The following is a 17,448-nucleotide window of genomic DNA, read 5'->3' on the forward strand; positions in this document are numbered from 1 at the left end:
GAGACCCCTAAATTGAGTGTAGTCCTGGAGTGTGGAGAATTGGATCGGGGGCCTCAATAGATCCCGTTGGCTCTCTCTCTCTCTCGTTCTCTCTCTCTCTCTCTCTCTCTCTCGTTCTCTCTCTCTCTCTCTCTCTCTCTCTCTCTCTCTCTCTCTCTCTCTCTCTCTCTCTCTCGCTCAACTTGTGTGAGTGTTTTTTTTGCATCAGACCAGGCATATTATATTCATGAGCACAATGGTTTTATGAAAATATCCTCAGGACTACTGTGGCTCAATTAGAACATTCAGCTGCAAGCAATTAGTCGACTCTAGTGGGTAATAACGTGTGCAGGAGATACTTCACGTCGGACACCTCCCTGGCAGATGTGAAACTGCATGGCGGTACAGTTTGAACTAATGAAGTTGTTGGTGTAAAAGTGATGGATTGAGATTCGTCGTGCTGTCACCGCCGAAACTCAGCCTGCCTGAGTGGTGCAGGACCAGCTAAATTAGTGAAGTCTCTCGCCAGGAAGATCGCAACTCACTTTTTACTCCGGTGTTGGCTGTGTGTGTGTGTTTGTGGTCGAGTGTGTGTGTGTGTGTGTGTGTGTGTGTGTCGGTGTGTGTGTGTGTGTGTGTGTGTGTGTGTGTGTGTGTGTGTGTGTGTGTCAGTGTGTGTGTGTGTGTGTGGGTGTGGGTGGCTGAAGTGTATCCATCATAGAGGGCCCCCCCTATTAGGCAGGAATAAGCTATGAAGACCGCACGCTCCAGTTCCTGGTTAATCGTTCGAGCTAAAAAAGACAAAGATTGCGTCCAGGTATGAGATGGGGAATAAGTCACTCGTAAATATTGATTCCATTTTTGGACGGCTAATGAGCTTCTCCGAAGTATTCAATTACGGAATCATTGATTACTGTAACAACATTGCCAGGGTTCGTCTTGACCTGTGTATCATGGCTTTGACAAAGAGTGTATCACTAACACGAATAATCAATGAAAGACTGCCCTCCAGACACAGACGCAATGTGCATTACTAGCATTACGAGTGGAAGGGAGATACTCTGGATCGGACGGATTTGCATTCACATGAGTTTTCTTCCTTTTTCTCTCCAAATTATTTATTTATTATGTGCCCTAATAATAATGACGAGCGCCGGCTTAAATGGGGAGGAGTTGGGAAACAGTGCAGTGATGCGCTTAGCGTGGCTCTCCAGAGATTTGGCCCACTGTTTCCGGATGACGGGACATTGTCTTGGACATGCTGTCCTTGCGTACATATGGCGTTTGTGTCTATTTCAGGCTCAAGCAAATCGAGATTGAATAAATTGCCCGGCTTCTACTGGAAGTGGACAAAATTCATGACGCATAAAAACTTGCTCTAATGGAAATATGTGTTTCGCTCTCCTCTCACTGTATCATTGATGAAGTGGTGATTAAAATGCGATCCACGGAATCGGATTTGATGGGACATATTATTTTTTTTTTAACTTGTATGAACCTCAGGGGCGAGGAAAATATTCTTGAATTGCATTTTTAATTCTTCTGAGGTTTCTCCACTTAGAGATTATTACTTTGCTATTGCAGTCGTTTTTGAAAAAGGGTCTTCGGCAGTGCAGTTCTTATCCCGGACTAAAAAAGAAAAGGTCAAAAAGGTCGAATGTAGACAGGGGTTGATGTATCTTATTACATGACAAAACGCAGGCAACGGCCTCTGGACAACCCCAGTGAGTATTGTTGCCAGCGTCAATAAATATAGCATAAACGCTAGCATCTGACGGTAATTACCACTTCCCAGATTATCTCACTGTGATATTGGGTCGGGAGTTGAAATTCAAATGCGGGATTGGCTAATCTATAACTGCCCATTTCCTGTAACGTCGTTACACCAGCCCGCTTGAAGGAGAAGCTCATAACCTGGGTGCTTGTGTTTATGCGCGCCCGCAAGTGTGTGTGTGTGTGTGTGTGTGTGTATGCGCCTTCGTATGCTTGTGTGTGTTTATGTGGGCGTGATTGTTTGTGTGTGTGCGTTTCTTTTTTGAAACACACTTTTTTTCTTTAGCCGAGCCCCCCCCACCCCCCTCTCCTCAACCCCGCTGGGCTCCCGGGGGTCCGCTGGAAATGATTTAATTTTTCAGCGGCTGTCTCCGATCAACAGGCTGGCCTCTTGAGAGAGATGCCTGCCTTGATAATTGTGGCATCAACCTCATCGGCATTTCAGATGAAACGGAGCCAGACGGGTCACTCTGAGTTTAACAGACACTAATTTGATTGAAATTCAAACTGGGAGCAACAGGAAGTAAATTTCCCCCTATTCTTCGGGTTTGTAATGTGCTCCAGTCACTCATGTTATTTCCCCTTCTAGAATTGCTTATGGACCATTTGAAGCCTCCTTTCTTAGACATAGAGTGGCTGCCTGCAGCAAGCCATCAAGCCTCACGCAGTGTGGACAGCTGGACAAAAAAAGGGAAAACAAATCTATGATTTGTTTGGTAGGCACCAAAGCGATAGGTAGCCCCCCCCCTCCAGAGCCCGCCATCACGGGCCATTCCTTTCTTTCTTCCTTCTTTCTTCACTTAAGGTAATTTATTATTCAATTAGCCCCTTATCTCGTTGTCCAATTATTATTTGACATGCTTTATGACGGCGGAGGGAAAGGTTAAACTGCATGTGGATGCATAGTATCAGGAGTGCTATCAGTTACCCCCCTCCTTGGCATCTTATCGCACCCCCTTCCTGCTGTCAGGAGCTCATTTTGAGGGGGAGATTTGCAAGAAATCTGAGCTCATCTTCTATGACACTTTAATTGTGCTAATATCTGGCTCTTGCGAAAGGTCAGGGATTAGATTTGGAATGGCTCACCGTGATTAACCAGCCAGTAGCTAAGATGGAGGCCAGGAGAATGGGAGTGAGCGCTCGCTGGAACGTCTCTCTCTCGGCTTCAAGTGCTTCAATATTGACATATTAACATATTTAAATACTCGTATCACGTGAAATATTTCAATCAAGTCTAATGAAATCATTGTGTTCATCAGCGCGATAATGGACGGATGGATGAAAGGATGGATAGAAGGATGGATAGATAGATATGGACAAACGTCTGGCTGTGGATAGATGGATGGATGGATAGATACGCAGAGCTACAGATAGATGGACCCGAGAGAAAGAACAAATGCATAAAACATGCAAAAGCTGCCATTCTCTTCGCGTGTATTATTTATTATTAGCATACTTAATTATGTCACTGCCTCTGACCATGCAAAGCTATAAAATACCATATTTTACATATATTTAATTAGTCTGCATTTTTAGACGAGTGCCCTGGGAGGCCTGAAAAGGTGAAACTTTGCATGGGAATATTTTCAATTACATTTTCCCTGCCAAAGTGAAGGCGGCCAGGACGCATAGAATAGTCATTAGGGCTTCGGCAATTGGTCTCGGGAGATGCTTACACTCTTACAGATGAGACAGAATCAGAGACACACACTCCCATAGATCAGGGTCCCCAGAAGCCTGGCTGTAAAATTAGGGCAATACATCAGAAGGGCCCATCAACACTTATACTAACACAGAGTCCCCGTGTAAATACGGTTGAATATTTTATCCACGTGAGTTATTTCTCCCACCCTGTCCTTTGTCTTGGCTACATTAGCCGGAACAACGTTGACAGCTTTGTGTCATATTAGCGTCTGGGATTTTATTTGCTACATCATTCTGTTTCACGGCACCATCTTTCTCGGGAAACTATTTAGCTATTTCATCGCAATCTGTTAGGCAAAGCACCTTCATTTATATTACTCCTGGCCGCCATGCTTAAGTAAAAATAAAAGAACTGGAATCATCAAAATGACAACGTGAAATATAGCTACAGTGGGCCAGAGAGGGAAAAAAAATAGCAATAGAGTGTTATCGTTGCTTGAAATCACGTTACAACAGCCAGCATATCTTAATTCTGAAGTGATAATAGATTTTCTTCATAAACAATTGAGCAGATACCCCCATCACTTAACACATAGGAAGGCCATTAAACTACATTGCCTGAGGCACATGGAAACACACGCACACACAGACAGACAGATGGACAGACCGACACACAAACACACTTTGTGTGGCTTTCTGAATTGGATTTCCATCGAGCTCGGGTTTGACTAATGTCAAAGAAAACAAATCACTGTTGTTCTTTTTATATAATAAATGCAATTTCCGCTGACATCTTTTTTTGCGATTCAGCCAGATAAGTAGTGATGGAATAAAAAAAAAATTGTGTGCTGTGTGATTAATTGTTTTCATTCCTGGTAGAAATACAACCACGAAAAAACGGGACAAAACTCTACGATTGCCTTCAATTGCTTTTTAATTTACCTTGAATTGCATGTCATTCGACAGTAGATGGATGGACACTATCAACTTAACCGTGGCATCCTGACAAAATAGAAAAAATGTATAGATAAATCAATTAAAGCAATTAAAATGTAATAATACAAAATCATATGAAGACATTTTCAATCTGAAAACACATAAGTTGTCAGAGTCTCGGGTACACACGGCACCCATCTCAGCGTTGGCTAACTGTTGGCACCTGCTCCCCCCGGCCCCGCTGCGATTCAACGTTACATTAAAAAGCCTCTGAGGAGATGTCTTAGCCCTGGCTCCTGGTCCCCTACCCCACAAAGGGGCTGGGGTCTTACTCCGGGAGAAGCAATACAACCCCAGCCTCTAATACATTTTCCAATGATCCACTGTAAACGAGAGCGTCGGCACGGCGATAAGAAGAAACAAACGCTATCTGGGTCCCCTTGCTAGATCAGCAGAACGCCGCGGCATCGATCCTGCCGCCTCCCAACACCGATAGAATTCTAATCTCCCTCGGTAGCAGAGATGGCTATTGATGTCATTATCACAATTTCAGTTCAGCGAAGGGGGTGGTCAACTCCAATTCCCCCTCGGAGCTACGGAGGACACCTCTGGTTCTGTTGGAGGGGGGGGGGGGGTGCCCGTGTGTGTGTGGTAGGGGGAGTGGATGATGACTGGGGGATCACTGGTTGGTGTAGCTCACGGAAGGAAAACCATTCATGGGTAAATACAGTAGGAGAGGGCTTAGCTGCCACCGATTGGACAAGGGCTCACGGGAGGGAAAACTATTACCCTGTCTGTGTGATATTTTAATTAATTGTATGATTGGCTTTGATGGTTCGGATCAAATGCTATTGTAGAGTTTAACTGCACACTTGATGTGTTCTATATTTGTACGATGTTGTTCAAATATTGTTCGATATTTTTATTATACATTTTCTAATATAGAAATATCAAGGTTTCTATATTTTCTTTTTAGATTTTTTACATTTATATTATTTATTATTTATGATTATTATTATAAATTAAGGTTAATCTATATATTTTTTTATTATTTTATTGTTTTTGTACTATTTACTACATTTTATTATTTTAATCCATCTAATATAATATATTGTATTATTTTTCTATATTTTTTATCTTTTTGTATCTAATCTTGTATCCCTGTTCTGTTTTGTGTTACTCACTTGGACCCACTGTGTGGGCAATGCATCCCATCAACATTGTGATTCTTTGAGATTCCAGATGATGAGTTGTCGTTTCTGTTTGTCTGCTCCCCAGGTGCAACAACAGAACCCAGTGCATCGTGATCACGGGTTCTGATGTGTTCCCCGACCCCTGCCCAGGGACCTATAAGTACCTAGAGGTCCAGTATGAGTGTGTGCCCTACAGTGAGTATGACGCCTAAATCCGGATTTAGAAACAACATCACCCACCGCCACCACCCCACCTTAAGTCTCTGCCTCTCCAGTCTACTTTATAGATCTCTATCACTCTTTTATCCACACACCACACGCCTCTCTGCTCACCGTTTCTCAATCCCTCTCTCTCCCTTTCTCTCGCTCTCTCTCTGTCTTTTTATCACTTCAAACAACCCATTGTGCTCAGTATCTTCCTCCATCTGCATCGCTCCATGACGTTTTCATGAAATATGACCCGTTAGGAAGCCTTTGCTCCTCTTCTGTACTGCCTTTATTATTGATGTGCTCCCTGTGTTTCCTGCCGACTTTTAAAACCCAGGTTACGGGGTGGGTGTGGGTTTGGGTGTAGAGGAGAAGGGGTCGCCCGAGCGCCTCGATAAGGCGAGGGGGGTTGGAGGGGGCGGGGGGGGGGGGTGTGAGAGGTGTTAAGTTAACACATATTTTAATTACTCCCGGGTTCTTGTGCGAAGTCCACCAAGCCGGAGAAGCGCAGCTCATCTTAATGGGTAGAAAAATGCTCTCCGGTCCAGCAACAGGTGTTGAAATGTGCTGCTAACAGATGTTTCATTATGTAAGGCAAAGCCGAATAGCTTCCATATCTTTGGTCTCTCTTTTTCTCTCTCTCTCTCTCGCTCTCTCTCTCTCTCTCTCTCTCTCTCTCTCTCTCTCTCTCCCTCCCTCCCTCTCTCACAAGTCAACAAGCTAATATCGAATACAATGAGTTAGTGTGAACGTTGTATTCTGTTCACTGGATGCCAACACAGTCCCTGCCATCCAATTTCCCCAATGCCATCTTGTCGATTTGCCCTGCGTTCATTTGGGAAAAGAAATTGGAACAAGTACCCCCAGCTAACCTTTTGAAGCTGATTAATGCTCCCAAATTAGAATGCATTTCGAGAAGCATTATCAAAAGAAGAAAAGAAATGGGCAGGGAGACAGTGTCAAAACCGTTAATGCCAGATCCCTTACAAAAAAAGGAAACGGTGAATAAAATGGCAGGGCATAAAATATAATTCACATCACCAGCATAAGATTGAAACATGATTTGCTCCATGAGACACGGGATTTGTATTCGGCACACATCCGTTTACACGCGTGTTCATCTGAAATTCAACCTAATGATGTGGTAGTAATTATGCACCTTTAGCCTACATCGTCATTCGTATCCTGGCCGGCCGCGATCCAGGCCACGCAGTGTGTCCCTCTGGGCTCTCCGTCTCCATGTTTAATCAGAATACCGGAGTGGACATCATTAGCTGTTGAAACTAGTTCCAAGCTAAAAGGTTAAGCTCTCGGCGGCAACACGCACCCTGTATTTAATATAATAAGTAACCAACGATGATTATTGCATTGTGTCGTACAAAGGACTGGCAAATTGCATGTCCCTTATTTTTTAATATTCATAGCAGGGTTGTTGCTGTTGTTTGGTTCCTCAGCTGGTTTTTGTTTCCACACACAGCTTCCCCTTCTGCCTCCTAGTGAAGTGAATTATCGACCCCATCTCCTGGTGTATTATCTCAAGCCTTAATGGTCGGATAAGCTTCAAGGTGCACTTGTGTCCAGCTCCTGCTATGTTTTGACTTATGCCTTTTTCCCCTCCCCAAGGAGACAGTCAAAAGTACCCAAGCCTGGTCCCATATAACATTTCCCAAATAATCCCGGCTCCGGCTGGAAACGTACACTCAAACATGACATTTCAAGGAGTTTTTTTGTGACTCTCCTCCGAGGTGCAAATCACGCATCTGTAGCCCCATCTTTCTGCTTCTCAAGGTCCTTCATGTTCGACCAGAATAGAAGCAAGAATCCAGAATGTATCGTATCGCCACTGCCCTGGTAAGTGCTTAGTGTCCCCAACCAACCCAACCCCTCCCCCAACACCTAGTCTGAACAAACCCAGTCCAATCCGAGTTAAGTGGAAAATCCGGTCCCAGTCTTTCCCCATTCTCACCTATTTAATATGCTGAGTGTTCCTCCCCAGTCTAAACCTGCCCAGTCCGATCCAGTCAAGTGCTAAACCTGGCCCTGGTCTTTCCCAATTCACACCTGTGTAAAATGTGATGCTTGAAAAATGTCTCATTATATATTTCCCTAAACCATCCCTTTTTTATCCCACCCATAATAGCTGACATGCACTTCCCTTGTTAACATTGACCCTTGTTTAAATATGTTAACTCATATCTACTATGTTTCAGAGTATGAAGCAGCATTAACGTTAATGTCTTACTGACGAGTTGACTAGCTGAGATTTAGTACCCGGCCAAATCAATGCACATGACACAAAAACATTGATCATATGCTGAAGATCTGGTGATTAAATACGTTGCGGCGGTCCAAAAGCTTAGAATCCTGCTGGATTTGCGGGGATGCAAGGTTGTTAAGTTGTTAAGCAAGAAGAACAGTATAAATCCTCCGATAAGCTGAAGAGCCACAGCAGAGCAAAAAGCAAAGTGTCCTCATTCCAAATAAATCAAGAGATCCTGCAAAATCTCATCTTCCATGTTAGGGTTAAAAATAATAAGCAGTTACGTAACACAAGTTAGATCATAAGGCAGAGTTTTTACCTTTGCTGGCCCACAAAAATAATATTAAAATCATCTAGGCGGATGTGGCATGAAAAAATATAATAATATGCATCAGGACAGCTTGTGTCAACGTTTTAGGATTTTTTTTAAAGCTAAGCTACGTTGTTCTAATGATAATTTAATAATAATTTATGATAATAGGAATAAATTACAAAAATAGATTGTTTAATATATATTTATATCTATTTCTTCATTTTTGTGTATACTGAGTGATATATATATATATATATATATATATATATATATATATATATATACATATATATATACCCACAAACGTAACTCTCTGGTATAAACAATGCTGGATTCCCTAATTAAGTCTGTGGCAGACGGCAGACATCTTAGACGAGAGGGAAGCAGACAGTTGACCAGTCTAGCGACTCCCAAAACATATTACCTCCCATTCAAAGGGATCCTGGGAGCATCAGGGCAGACCGAGGGTGTGCTGTCCATTCAAATACAAAAAAAAAAAAAAACAGGACTGCCTCTAAGACGTCCCTGCTTTAAAACAGTCATACCTCGGAAATGGCACGATGAGATGAAAACACAAGAGACAACAATAAACAAGGAAGCCCGACCACTATTGGAAAACAAGTGAAGGGTCTGGAAGGGGGGGAACGATGGGATGGGTGGGCATGGCTCTAATGTCTATTTCCCTGATGCTGTTTTCTTTCTTCTCAAATTAACTTACTTGTTTTCCCTTCCTCTGTGCAATCTGCAGGAGACCGGCTATCTGACTGTCTCTCGCTGCACTGAGCCGCCCTCTGATTACCTTTTTCATTTCTCTCTTTTTCACATTTTTATTCACTTTGTCAGGTCCTCTGTCATGTGTTTTCTTTTCTTTCTTTCCAGAATTCTGTCCCTCTCTCTCTCTCTCTCTCTCTCTCTCTCTCTCTCTCTCTCTGTTCTGCCGTTCTATGTTTCTCTACCCCTCCCTCGCTCCAACCAATTCTTTCTCTCCCTCTCCCCTATCCCTCTCCTCTTTTATCTCACCATTGCAGCTTCTGAGAAGTCAACTGTGGTTAATTTGTTTACTTGTTCTTAGTGTTTGATCTCTTAGGTAGCTACAGCAAACACTCCACACACACACACACACACACACACGTGCGCGGGCGCGCACACACACACACACACACACACACACACACACACACACACACACACACACACACACACACACACACACACACACACGTACACTTCTTCACTACACACACACACACACACACACACACACACACACACACACACACACACACACACACACACACACACACACACACAGACACACACACCTCTTCACCACACATACGGATATCGTTCTCCATTACTATCTGCCACCGAGGTCATGGGTCTAGAGAGTCTTTGTCTGTCGTGTTTATATGTATATCTATCTGGTTGTTGTTTGTCCTGTCTATTCAGGACATGCTACTGCTATAGGTGTTATTGTATAAATAATGTGAAGTGTCTCGTTTTAATTGCAACAACAAAAGAAGCATGGTGTGAACCATTAGATGGGTAGTTGTTATTGTTATTTCCAATTTTTGTAATTATTTTCTGAGATGGAAGTATTCACAAAACACACGTTATCAAACCAACGCCTGGCTAAAGGCCTTTTATAGAGGCCCACACAATGCATGATATGTTGTACATTATGTATACGATTCTATTGTATTTCACAATGTAGTCGAATTCGGATAATTTCAGACTAATAGGACGCAATATCAAACATAGTAAAACATTAATTAAGGACATTTGTAATTTGTCATACCTATTTTTACCCATATCTGTATTCTACTGTGATGCTAGGCTTGGTTTATAGCTGTGGGGAAATTGCATTAATAATCTTAACACATTATGTTCTGCCCTCTTTGCCAGTGTCAAAGTCAAATGAACCAAGTTAGGTAAAGTGCAATCAAAATACTTATTTATTATCACTAAAGATTAAGTGAATACAAATTCAGAAAACCCATGATATAAACTAAATTGCATCCCTTCAACAAATGCAATTAATTGAATTTTCGCTAAATATATTATTGAAATCAAAGCTCTATTTTATAAATAGTTTTTTACTAAACTGAACTGCAGTTGTGAGTAATCACATGAACGCCGTTGCTGGAGCTAATAATGGACTAGAAACATGTATTGTCTATAAACCAAGCGCGGCATCTCTCCCCCTACCCTTGTCTAATACCTGGGGCTGTTACAGATCTGTTCTAATTTTGCAGCTTTGTTCCTTCATGGTGCACAGAAGCTTCCTGCCTTCCCTATGACTGTCTGCTGCTGCTTGTCTCTCTCCCTAACTAGGTCTCCTCCGTCTGTGTCCATGTCTCATAACACGTGTCGTCTTGTCTATGTATTCGTAGCGATGTTAATTCATGATACTCTCTTTTTTCCTCCCCCTTCCTGCACTCTCTTTTCATTCTCTCTACCAACGCTTAAAATAGAAGTGGAACAAAAAGGTAAATAACAAGACACGATCCAAACCCTAGCTCCTTGTTTATTTATTTATTTATTTTCGTGTGGCATCTGGTTGTAAAAACGTTACCTTTTCTTCCCATGGTGGCCCCCTTCTCTCTCTCCTCGTTCCCCTCCTCATGCAAAATACCCACTGCCTTAGGAGACTTTACCCCCCCCCCCCCCCCAGCCAAGGCCCCAGCCCCATTGTAAACTCAAAGGTCCCCCCGCCATTGTAATCTAAAAGGCCATTAATGGCCGACCGGGGGAAGGAGACTGTAGAAAGCACACATACATTCACAGCAAGGTAAAGACAAGGAGCGCACACAAGCTGCAGCCCCCGACACACAGTAAAAAGAGTGGGCATATTGGCCGGGCTCCAATGGGGCATTTTTTTCTTTCTTTTTTCTTTACTCTCCTACTCCCTGGGTGCTTTGGCTACTCAGCAGAATCTCATATCGCCTGGCTTTCAAACTCTCCTCCATAGCATGCCTTGGTGACAGTGTCTATGGGCCCCGCTTTCTTGTATCCTGTTTTTTTCCCTCTTTCTCTCTGCCTCTTTCTCTCTCTCTTTTTCAATCTCTCTCTCTTTTTCAATCTCTCTCTCTCTCTCAATCCTCTCCCCTTGCTCCTGCACCCCTCTTCTCTGCTCCCCTATCTTCTCCTCCTTCTCTTCTCCCTCCTCTATTTCTTCAACTGTTGCTTATTTCCCCCCCCCCCCCCTCTCCCCTCCTTTTGCCTCCCATTCCCTGAGGGATTCACAACCAAACGCCTCAATCGCACGACACACACAAACAAAGAAAGTGCTTTAAGTTGTGTCTAAGTTGTTTTTTTAAGCCGCCGTGACATTTGCACCCCCTTTGGTAATGGCGACCTTCTCAGGTATAAGCTGTAAAAATGGGGTGGTGGCGGTGGTGGTGGTGGTGGTGATGGTGCTGTATCCATCCGAGGCTCGTCAAACTACGCACACCACATTTGCATTGGGACCTACTCTCTCTCTCAACTGCTCTATCGTAACCTCTTCTGTCTGTTGCCAAGTGAATTCTTTAGTTGGCTGCTATTTTTTTTCCCTTTTTTTCTCTCTCCTGGTTTATTTGTTTACAGGACCAATTGTTTATTTGCGTTTGTTTTCTGTTCTATTCGGTTCCCCCCCTTCCACCCTTCCCTCATTTGTGTTCTGTTCCAGTCAATGAGGCAAAGCATCTTTTTTTCCTCCGGAACTATCCTATACATATATACCTCGACATTATGCTTAACGATTTATGTATTCCTTTTGTTTCCTTTACATGCATCCACTACACTCCACCATACCGCTTGTGTACATTGGCTGTAGCTGACTAGGGCCCATTTGACCACGCCTTTCCCTGGACAACCTGTAAAACAAAAACAAGGACATTAGGACCTTATCCTATCAAAATATCTAAATCATAACATAAAACTAAAAATCTTTGTGCATGTTAACCCATGCCGTTTTTTTCTTTTCTTTCCTTTTCTGTGTTACTCTACTCTCCCCCCTCCCCCCCCCCCCTACCCATCCCACCCTACCCCCCCCTTCCACCCATCGATAGTATTTGTTTGTCCCGGGACGCTGAAAGCGGTGGGCGACACGTCCTTTCTGTACGAAGCAGAGCAGCAGGCCGGAGCCTGGTGCAAAGACCCACTGCAGGCCGGCGACAAGATCTACTTCATGCCCTGGACGCCGTACCGCACGGACACCCTCATCGAGTACTCCTCCCTGGACGACTTCCAGAACTCGCGGCAGACGGTCACCTACAAGCTGCCGCACCGCGTGGACGGCACGGGCTTCGTGGTGTACGACGGCGCCGTGTTCTTCAACAAGGAGCGCACGCGCAACATCGTCAAGTTCGACCTGCGCACGCGCATCAAGAGCGGCGAGGCCATCATCAACAACGCCAACTACCACGACACCTCGCCGTACAAGTGGGGCGGCAAGACGGACATCGACCTGGCGGTGGACGAGAACGGCCTGTGGGTCATCTACGCCACCGAGCAGAACAACGGCATGATGGTGCTCAGCCAGCTCAACCCGTACACGCTGCGCTTCGAGGCCACGTGGGAGACGGCGTACGACAAGCGCTCGGCCTCCAACGCCTTCATGGTGTGCGGCGTGCTGCACGTGGTGCGCTCCACCTACGAGGACAACGAGAGCGAGGTGAGCAAGAGCCTGATCGACTACGTTTACAACACCAAGCAGAAGCACGGGGAGTATGTGGACATCCACTTCCCCAACCAGTACCAGTATATCGCCGCTGTGGAATACAACCCCAGAGACAACCAGCTCTATGTGTGGAATAATTTTTACATCCTGAGGTACAATCTGGAGTTTGGGCCGCCCGATCCCGCGCACGGTAAGAAACTTGATACTTGATACTTTTTCTTCTTTCTGTTTCAAAAAAATGCATCAGAAGTTCTCCTCTTTCCAATTTGTATGTGGTCGACGTTCGTTCGCGTCTCGAGTTCCGGCAGTGCACTGCAGAGCGGTCCCTTTGGTAGTACATCAGTGTGTCACCGTTCACAGCCGGTGGATTTAAATTTTAAACATAATACTCTAGATGGGCTATGGCGGCTTCAAAGTGTGTGAAGGATAGGAAGGCATCTGGGGGGTTCAAACGAGAGCAGCTCAGCGGTGGTAAACAAAACCTCGTCGCCAGTTACCTACCCATAAGGGACGCGTGTCCGGGGGGACTGAGGGACACCCGCCCACACTGGCCTTCCCCCAAAGTCCCCCAACGCTCAAGCCCCTGGGATCCCCGCGAGCAGAAGCTGCCTCTGAGAGACGAAGATAGAGGGCCCTAGCAAGAGGTAGCGAGAGAGCGAGAGAGAGAGAGCGTTGTACCCTCACCTCTGGAGGGGCACATGCCTGGACAGGTACAAAGAGTAGCCTAAAGCTAGAATAGATCTCCACCCCCCCCCACACACCCCCCACCCCGAGGGGTACTCAAACTCTACTAAATCTGATCAAAGAAATGCATACTTGACACTCTGAGGGTGGAAAAGCAAAAGTCGTGTCCCGGCTCAGAGTGAAAGAACAGACGGACACGAAGGGAGCGGGATCTATCAACAACGGTTGTATCGGGCCGACGAGTTTTTATTTTGAAATTAGCTGTCATGGCGCGGACACGATGGCTTGTCTGCCGTAAGTCTTTACATTGGAACTATAATAACAGTAATTACGTTAATCCCCTCCCTCTCTCTCTCTCCCCGGTTTTCTGGGGTCACGCAGCCAGCTTCGTGCCACAGAGGTCAAGGAACTTTTGTGCAGATTATCCGAGAGGCTTAATATTTATACATGTGTTTCCTCGCACACTTTTGTATTGATAGGGTGTCTGGCAGCCAGCACTGTGTTCAACCCAGTGGAACAGCGCACCACTTTGGCTGGTCTCTTCATGGATATGGGAACTCGGAGGCTAATTTGACAAGGAGATCTCCGTGGGTGTATGGGGGGTTTGAACACACAGACCCACCCACGTGCACACACAAACACACACACACACACACAGTAGAGTGAAGGCTACTACCCATCCGCTTCCTCCATTAAAACAGTCGCACACAAAAAAACGAAATTTTATTGGCGTGTGTGTTCCTGTGACAAAAAAAATAAAGAAAGTGACACATATCAGTACCCTGAGGCCTGCCATATTGGGGAATCTTTACACTGACATGAAAGGGAGGCAACGGTTCTCTCAACTTGACAAATGAGACACACAGGGGCTACCACCCCCCCCCCCCTCCTCACACACACACACACACACACACACGAACTCACACAAACACACACACACACACAACTCCAGCACTAATGTGTGCTGAGGTGCAGTCGATGCGTGCCAGGGAGAATGGTCCGTGATGATCATCAGGATGTCAATAAAGTTGTCCACCCACCCAGCTGACGCTGATGTTGACACGTAAATGATGGCACTCTTTTTTCGAGCTGTCACACCGGACCACCTCCCAGAGATATCACGCTTCGGTTATGGCTGCTCCTCGCCTCGCTAAGCAATGAAATGGAGGCGAGAGGGAACATGTTTATTTGTTGAAGGCTGAGTTCTGACATTGGGGGAGTTTGACATTTAATGGTGTTTTTTTGTTTTTTTGTCCAGGGGAATCAGTTTATTCTTGTTTATTTTTTCTTTAATTCATAGTCACATTTCAGTTCTTTCCATCATTTCAAGAACATTTCTGGATCAATGGTCTTTGCCTTTAGCACGGCAGAATTTTTTATAATCTTTTTTTTGAGAAAAAACCTCAGAATTGTACCAATTTATGAATTGATTATCAAGATTACAGCAAAAGTGGATTCAGGAGGAGAAGTTTTATGAAACGTCTTATTGAATCACACAAGGACACGCAACATACAGGCTTTTAAATATTTTTCCAAGGCTGTTTGATGTCTGTGTAGGGGGGAAGCCGCCATCTTCCTCCCTAATGTCTGTGCAGAGAAGCTCAATTTAAGACCTAGGAAACAGGAACAGTTGAATAACAACCTTGTTGCCAGGGGAGACAGAGATTGCTATGTGAATAGTGCCGTCAGAAAATATTCTTGGTTAATCTTGAACATACACACAATTTCTTTTTGTCTTCAACCGAAACAGCTGTTACAATTGAAAGTCTATGAAACGTATGTTTATACATTACGTAAACTGGACTTTCCTAACTTTTACTTTTGCGGGGTTTATCATTAGTCAGCCACAACGGTTCCGTCCAACTCTTCAAATCTAGTCCGCCTTCATAAGCAATCGCATGAATGTGATGTTTTGGACGCCGTGTTGCAGACAGTTGGGTTCTTGTCCAGTCCAATAATGTTGCTCATGTCACGGGGAAGATCAACTCCTGGGGGATTACGTTTGGGGGGGCTGTCTGAGGTCATGTCCAACGACCAGCTCCAGTAGAAGAGGACGAGTTAAATAGGTCAGTAAATCCTTCTTTTGGCACCGACTAATAAAACCATCCTGCCCACAAAACCAGCAACAACCTTATAATCCACTCCTCCAAACATGGACGCATTCTGCTCCCTTTCACTGAGGCCTGGAAGCACAATTGAACGAAAAAACAGTCAAACAAAATTGTTCTTGTCACAATCTGTTAAATAAGAGGACTTAATGGATGCAAGTGAGCCGTTACTTCTGAGCATCTTGTTACATGCTATTGCATTTGTATGCCGCTGTTTATTTAGGGCACACGACAATCTCGAACGGGCTCCGAAGCACAGAGTAAGCATATAAAACGGCTTTTATTTTTAAGAAAGACACAGAGAAAGATGCTATTCGCCATCCCGGCGGGCCACTCGTGTGCTCAGAAGCTCTTTATTTATTTCTTGACGCAAAATTAGATTGTGAATCTTCTCCGAGAGACAAGGCCCAGGGTGGCCGTTAACACAGGCACAAACGAAGACCGGCTTTTTTTTAATTGTGCATGTGTCAATACACGTGTGCAGGGCCTCAGTCTTTACTGCAGCGTCAAATCGGTAATTTGCAAGAGGGAATTCTTACGAGGAAGGAACGACCCAATTGGTTAGAAATTATAAGGTGTTGCGGCATTGGCTGGGCCAATTACCTATAGGATACTGTAGGCTATGTAATGGAATAAAGCAGCGCTGCGGGCAATCTGTCTGAAGAAGGGTGCTCTCTGTCGCACGTTTGTGTGGCGCATGGGTTTACATTCCCTTCCCACTGACCTAATTTAGCTGTTTTTGTTCTATAGACCTCGACGCGTATGAGAAAAACCTGGCCTCTGTTGCCTGCATGTTAGCGGGCAGGTAATTGACATGCAGTCACATGGACAGGCAAGCAGAGGAGTAGAAGTAGAAGGAGTACGTAATACGAGAGTGAGACAGGCAGGTGGCCTATCGATGGAAGCATAAACAAGGATTATCGATTAGAAAACAAGGCTTCCGGAATTAGAAGTTTGCAGAACAAGGTTGAAGACGGGATGAATAAGACATGCAGTGACTTGACAATACCACGCAAACCCGACGGTTGTCCTCGTCCTCCTCTTTCTCTGCCCCTTCTTCCTACTCTGTCACATTCCATCTCTTTCATTCAGTCAATGTGTCTCATCTTCATCATCGTGCGTCCCCGTCCCACTGTACGAGATCCATCGCTCGCGTTCCCTAGCTGGCTTCTCTCTGGGCTCCGCAGTCTGGCTGATGGGCATGACACCATTACCATCACCCTCCTGGTTCTCCTCCGGAAAATGAGTTCAAATGCAACCATGTACGTTGGCGTTTTGTCGTGTTATGTTACGCTATCTTCATATAAATCCTAGTTTTGGAGGGCATCCGTTGCATTGAACTAGGCGCATATGGCCTTTTATGTAACATCAGCTCTATGAACACGAGCTATAGTTCATGTATTCTTATCTGCATCATCCATCCAATCGTTACCACGACGACATCATCGCAATGCCGGCATCGACGCAAAACATCTGTTCTCCGCTGCGATGCCACGCCGAAACTAAAAAAAAGATGATGCACGACATTCCCAGCCCCCCCGGGGCCCTAATAACGCACACGCACGTACTGTAGCGGCATGTGCACGTATAGGGAACCCTCGTTTGGCTACGTCCTCCCAACTCTTTGGAACTCGCCCCCTCCCCCCACCGCCTCAACACGATGTCAGCAAGGTTCACAAAATGGCTTT

At 44.8% G+C, this 17,448-nt stretch overlaps 1 protein-coding gene across 4 annotated transcripts in view; it reads left to right on the top strand.

Moving 5' to 3' along the window:
* The window catches only part of LOC132469163 (adhesion G protein-coupled receptor L2-like), a 189,311-nt gene extending 176,118 nt beyond the window's left edge, over positions 1 to 13,193 (top strand). For 2 of the 4 annotated variants that reach the window (XM_060067096.1, XM_060067097.1), the window contains exons 4-7: positions 5,611 to 5,720; positions 7,521 to 7,583; positions 10,780 to 10,794; positions 12,358 to 13,193. In XM_060067096.1, coding sequence (XP_059923079.1) covers positions 5,611 to 5,720; positions 7,521 to 7,583; positions 10,780 to 10,794; positions 12,358 to 13,178 — 1,009 coding nt within the window. In that variant the 3' untranslated portion in view covers positions 13,179 to 13,193. The remainder of the gene's footprint in view (positions 1 to 5,610; positions 5,721 to 7,520; positions 7,584 to 10,779; positions 10,795 to 12,357) is intronic. The other 2 variants (XM_060067098.1, XM_060067099.1) reach the window with 2 other exon arrangements.
* The last annotated feature ends 4,255 nt before the right edge of the window (positions 13,194 to 17,448 follow it).

This window comes from Gadus macrocephalus, chromosome 12 (assembly GCF_031168955.1).
Source record: "Gadus macrocephalus chromosome 12, ASM3116895v1".
NCBI classification, from domain to species: Eukaryota; Metazoa; Chordata; class Actinopteri; order Gadiformes; family Gadidae; genus Gadus; species Gadus macrocephalus.